Here is a 5,899-nt window from a genome sequence, read left to right as displayed (position 1 = left end):
AGAGGCCTGTGCAGTAGCTCTTGTGATGCTATCAAGAGGGAGTCTTGACTAAAGGCCTTGGTGAAGTCAATACAGTTGGCTGTTTGCATTGATCCTTTTAAATGCCACATAAGTTGGCTGCTGCTACAATGTTAGCAGCTCAATAACAACTAGAAGTTTGTATAAAGCTATTGAAATATTTGTTGGGGAGGTGATTGTCAGTTAATGTACATCAATATGGTCTGGTGGGAGATATGTTGTGTGACCCAAGTGCAAGGGAGACTTCTTCTAAAGGTGACATTCTTCAAGCCTTCATAGAAAGTTGACTACATTCAACACTGGCAATAGGGAAGTCATCCCCTCATGATAAACATTGGTTGAAACCACTATGACTAAATGCATTTATTGCTAAGCTCATAGTAAGAGAACGTGAGGCTTCAAGAGGCCTGAAGTATCCTAGATTCTCTTCTAACAGCAAACAATCTTTACATATGATAAATCTATCCATTTCAAATTGCTGTGCAAGAGCAAATTACCTAGAATGCATATTTAGTGAGTCTTGACAAGGCAATGTATGCCAGTTCCAAGTGTTCCCATTAGTAGACCAAGGTTTTAGATTACATGAATGTTAGTGAAAGCCCTGTCCAGGACACTATACAAAACCAACCCAGTTTGAGAATCCACAACAGTATATCAGTTTTTACCCGGGTAGTCATACACCGCATCCCATGTGGTGCTCTCATAATAAACAAGCTCATTCAGTTGCTTCAGTTCCAGCTGATTTATTCAGTTTTGTCAAGATACAGACTTCAGCATGACGACAAGAAACGCATTTCATTTGCTACAAAAAACGCAGATGGTCCATTTTAAGAGTAGCCTATATTGCACAAAATAATGAAGAAAACAACATGTGCCATTAAGATGATAAAATGCGAAAAAGAAGATCCAGTTTCACACCTGCTATTTGGGACCCATTCACACCAATATACATAAACTCCTAACTTTACTATTTTACAGAACATATACAATCTTGAATCTAGTACCAGCAATGAGGTCTATATTCCCCAATTCCAATTTACTCCTTAGACGCACCAAATTGAATCTACTTCTGTACATACCCTTGCTTAAAATAAATCAAGGCATTTAGATGCAAGTTGATATCATTTAACCCTTGCATGCTAAACGTAAATGAAACCGGGTAGAAGTGCCTGAAAACCTCACTGAAAGCACAGTAAGAACATTCCCTTTTACTGTACAAAAATATGCCTGAAAATATTTTACTTTTTTTAAAAAGATGAGGTATGTTGGTTATGTATCAAAATGCTTCCTGCCATACCTGTGTTCTATAGCGGTTTAGCCTACTTTATCATTTCCATACCAAGACGGAATCGGAACTGATAACAAATAACCAATTGTGGAATACAGAAATCACATAAAACTTTTTTGTTGAAAAGTTACATCCTGGACAGTGTTATCAGATTTGCCCAAATTCAGCCCAGCCGTGTGTCAGACCCAAGTAGTTACAAGTGGGACGGGAATGCATAGTTCAGATTCTACTCATTGTGGTCCACTTAATTTGAGCAGTTTCACTGCAGACCCGAGGAAAATCCATAAAACCCTGTCATGGTGACAAATGTCACTGTTTTTGCAAAAGTACCACATTGTAACGAGTCTCGTTTCAGTTTGTGGCGCCTCTTCCTCCTGCGCACCGAAACCGCCACAGGGCTGGCAACAAACTGATCATACTGTCCTCGTTACCAGCAACTCCTTCGTGAAATTAGTACGTGAACACCAAATCGGAAAAGTTCGCCTCGAGCCAATCCCCCGCGATCATTTCGCTCAGCTCGGGGGTGCAATAGTCTGGGAATTCAAAGTGAGAGCTGAGACTGCCCTCGCTGAAAGAGTCCAAGTCTTTATCCACCAAGGAAAGAGACAGGTTTCCTGAATTTGAGTTCCCGAGCTCTGATGCATGAGCACCGGATGCTAAGTTTAAACTGAAGTCAACCAGTAAGTCGTCCGAATCCTCACTGGAGCTGGACGAGGTGGAGACTGACCTGAATGAAGATGCTGGTGAGAGTGAAGCAGGACAATTTGTGCTCTGCTTAGTAATGTTCTTGAAATTGTAGAACAGTCTGTTGGGGGCAGCGTTCGCATTCCTAGACTCCTCGTACATGCTCGCGCCCTCCGACTCAGCAGTGGAGCTCAGCGTGGGGCTGGCGGGCACTTTGGCGATGTTGTAGGGGATCGGTTCCTCATCCTCCTCCACTTTAATCCGAGAGGCTAGTTCTTCATCGAAGTCCTCATCGTCGTCGTCATCTTCCTCGTCGTCAGTAAATTCCCTTTTGATGGACTTGCTGGTCTTAAAGCTGGTAAAAACGTAGTCATAGCGAGGGTCATGGGACGGTCTGGTTGTGACTGCCTTGGTAGTTTTCAATTTAGTGAATTTCTTTCCCGGAGCTTTAACAGGTTTGATGCTCGTCTTCTCTGGCGACTGTGCGGCTGGTTTAGTAGAACTGTCAAGCTTTGGTTTTTTCTTGGGTCGGTACTTGTAGTCAGGGTAGTCAGCCATGTGTTTTAGCCGGAGTCTCTCGGCTTCCCTTATGAAGGGAATCTTTTCACTGTCCTTTAGCATTTTCCACCGCTTTCCAAGTCTCTTGGAAATTTCTGCGTTGTGCATGTCCGGAGACTGCTCCATGATCTTTCTCCTCTCGATTTTCGACCAAACCATGAATGCATTCATGGGTCGCTTGATATGACCGGTTGCTGTCTTGCACCAGTCTGGTTTTAGCGGCACCGGACTGCACGCCATCATCAGTTCGTTTTCCTCGGAGTCAGTAGCTTCCTGGGACATGCTGCTCTCCGTTTCGCTGTGTTCTGTTTGCTGCACCATGTTCCGTCGTGTTTCAAAACGACTGCAGGGTTGTAACTACCCACAGGCACTTACTGCGTTGCTCGCTTTGGTCACTCTTTTCACTTCTAGCTCATTCAATTCAACCTCTCTCCAAAGTTACCAACTGCCTTCTTAACTAGTTCTTGAGTCGCACAGATCGGTTACGTCATTTTAATTACCCAATCACAGCACTCCTCTCCGCCCAGCAGCCTCCAGACATTCCGTTAACCCTTTCGCTCGCTCTTGATTTCATTGGTGGCAGTGTATGTGGGCGGAGACTTAATGCTGTCTGGACATGGAGTACGAGACAAGAATATTGAATGCACACACTGAACCCACACTGACAGTGTCGGGATGAAAGGGTGTATCATTGGGGGAAGTCATGACAGGAGTAAGCCTTAGCCTCTCTAAAACTCTCTAAAATATTGATTTGCATTGTTTACTCTGCCCAAACAGGTAGATGTATCACCAGCAGATACAGAGAAAGACAGAGGGTGGCGCCTCATCACTGTATATTTTCAGGAGAAATTACATAATTCCGTTTCTTCTAGATAAACACATTGTCTGCACATAGCATACAGATTAGTGTGTAATTGAGAGGACTAGATGGAGCATCTTGCAAGGAAACCAAACTATATTTTTGTCAAACCACACACACATAAGCAAAGACTGCTGTGTCAAGAAACAGTACAGCCTCCCTCTCAAGACCACCCCAGCATCAGTCTTCTTGGCCAAGTGCCAGATCCACCTCTTATAAGGCTTTCTCTCGCTCTCTTTTTGTCCCCTAGAGGGCAATCATTTACCCCTCTCTGCTTTCCACTAGCCCCCTCCTTCCCCTGCCCCCACTCAATCCCATGTGGTGACACACTAAAATACAGATAGAGACAGAACGAGAGAAAGAAAGAGAGCTCTCACCAGCTTCATTTTTCCCAGGAAATGCTCAGCCCGGTTAGTGTAGCGGACCCCAGCTTCTACCACTTTACTAAAACAGACAACCCAGGTCCCAGCATTCGGATCAGACTTGGCTGCTTTCTTGGCTCTCACACTCCCTCACTGGCACTGGCAATATTGTTTAGCGTGCCCAATTTACCACTGACATGTTTGTTGTATGTGTGTGTGTTAAGTGTGTGTGCAAGTGTAGGGGGATGATGTGAGATAGTGTGTGCTGAAACTTAATTAACAAACTATCACATTTGATCAGACCTGTCCAACATCGTTTCTGGTTGTTTTTGAGGTGCTGTGTCACAACAGTGTGTATGTCTTGTTTTGCTTTCCTCAGGGCCCGCAACTCATTAGCAACACAGGCAGGAAAATCTGAACAGAACAGATAATCAGCAATCCAGAGTGAAGTAGTCCCACACCAAATGATTGTTTTGTTTACTACGACAGTGCATTCTCAACACTGGAAGATTTCATTTATATTTAAAATACCAACATGGTGCTGATCCGTGGAGTCAGTTGGCTGAGCGGTGAGGGAATCGGGCTAGTAATCTAAAGGTTGCCAGTTCGATTCCCGGTCATGCCAACTGACGTTGTGTCCTTGGGCAAGGCACTTCACCCTACTTGCCTCGGGGGAATGTCCCTGTACTTACTGTAAGTCGCTCTGGATAAGAGCGTCTGCTAAATGACTAAATGTAAATGATTCCATCTGTAGCTTTTGTACCTCTAGGTAGTTTTTTGAGGGGTTAGTTAAAAAAATCAATCAAAAGGATACAAATCAGAAGTGTGTGTTTGTTTACATGAAAACAGATGTACTGTTAGCCCTCAAAGAAATGCCCAAGCATACACTCAACACTAAACCTCAAAATGACAAATATTGTAGATCCTAGGATGGGTTTCATATACATAGACTATACAGTATATATTTATACATATATATTCATACATGCTTGTCAGGTGTGATGATATTTCCCTGTACTGTTCATGACACCAAATAAGAATGTTCTTGGATGGACATTTTTTAACCCTAGCATGGTAAATACACAGTAAATACACAACAGACCTTTGTAGCATTCAACTGTATTGAATGCTACAAAGCTTGAGCTTGTCTTTTTAAAATGTATTTTTACATACATTCATTTGCATGTTGAGTGAAGTGTCCCTGACTGAAAGAGAAGTGGGACAGTGAGAGACATAAACTTAACACATTGATGGTGAGCTGTTGATGGGCGGGGCTCCTCATTCACATAGATGAGTCAACCAGGCCTGCATCCTGGTCGTTGCTTAGGAATGCAACTATAGGCTGTAAGATGGGGAGGAGGAGAGGGTAACTAATGGCCACTGTTAGAGGTGTGAAGTCGACTGTCTCTTGTTGGGGTATGCATAGACAAGCAGTTGGGATTACTACTTTATCACTGTTGTTTTGGAAGCAGAGCTGTATAAGCAATCTGTTCTCCCAGGAATGGGACTGGTGTTGGATGAGCGACCATGTTTGAGTGGCTGCTTGCTAGATATGCTGTTAGACAATAACATCCTGTCCTCCAGTGAGGGCTCTCCTGGGAATACTCACAGGTGCTAACTCCAGATTAGACATAAAGGGTTTGCATTGATAATTCAGGAGTCTAACACAAATTATGATCACTATGATCGTTCATACCTTTACTGACAGCTTGTTTTTCTTTGTAACTTTTACTAGGTGGTTACTGCAATGCTTCTGTAAGACCTTTATATCAGAGTTGAGAAGCAGTCCATTTGTAGCTTATAAAAGTAAGGCAGTGGTATAGTAATAGAGATCATGTAGCATGACCGAAAGAGGACTGGGATAAAGAACAGATCAGTTAGGTTCCAGAGTGCTTCGCTATCTGGATGGAGGAGAGGGCCGACACACTGTAATGAAATTGACCTGATGCTTCTCCATTTTCCAGGTGTGCCACTTTCAAGACTGTTAAAAAAGCGTACAGTCTGGTCATGAATACAAACGCAGAACACTTCACGCCCTCTACTGTGTTTGTCACACGTCGCTCAAGCAGTACCAAGTCCCTCCCCCCCCTCCTTTGCATGTGTATAGAGACGGGGGTAGGGGGCTTGGCC

General features: G+C 43.5%; 1 protein-coding gene across 1 annotated transcript; it reads right to left on the bottom strand.

The window, feature by feature from the left end:
- Positions 1 to 736: 736 nt before the first annotated feature.
- On the bottom strand, positions 737 to 2,996 carry sox11b (SRY-box transcription factor 11b). The gene has a single exon (XM_062467764.1). It carries the CDS (start codon positions 2,867 to 2,869, stop codon positions 1,757 to 1,759), a length of 1,113 nt encoding a protein of 370 aa, XP_062323748.1. The 5' UTR covers positions 2,870 to 2,996; the 3' UTR covers positions 737 to 1,756.
- Positions 2,997 to 5,899: the final 2,903 nt, after the last annotated feature.

Source organism: Osmerus eperlanus, chromosome 8 (genome assembly GCF_963692335.1).
Source record: "Osmerus eperlanus chromosome 8, fOsmEpe2.1, whole genome shotgun sequence".
NCBI classification, from domain to species: domain Eukaryota; kingdom Metazoa; phylum Chordata; class Actinopteri; order Osmeriformes; family Osmeridae; genus Osmerus; species Osmerus eperlanus.
This window is presented reverse-complemented; position numbering and strand designations above follow the sequence as displayed.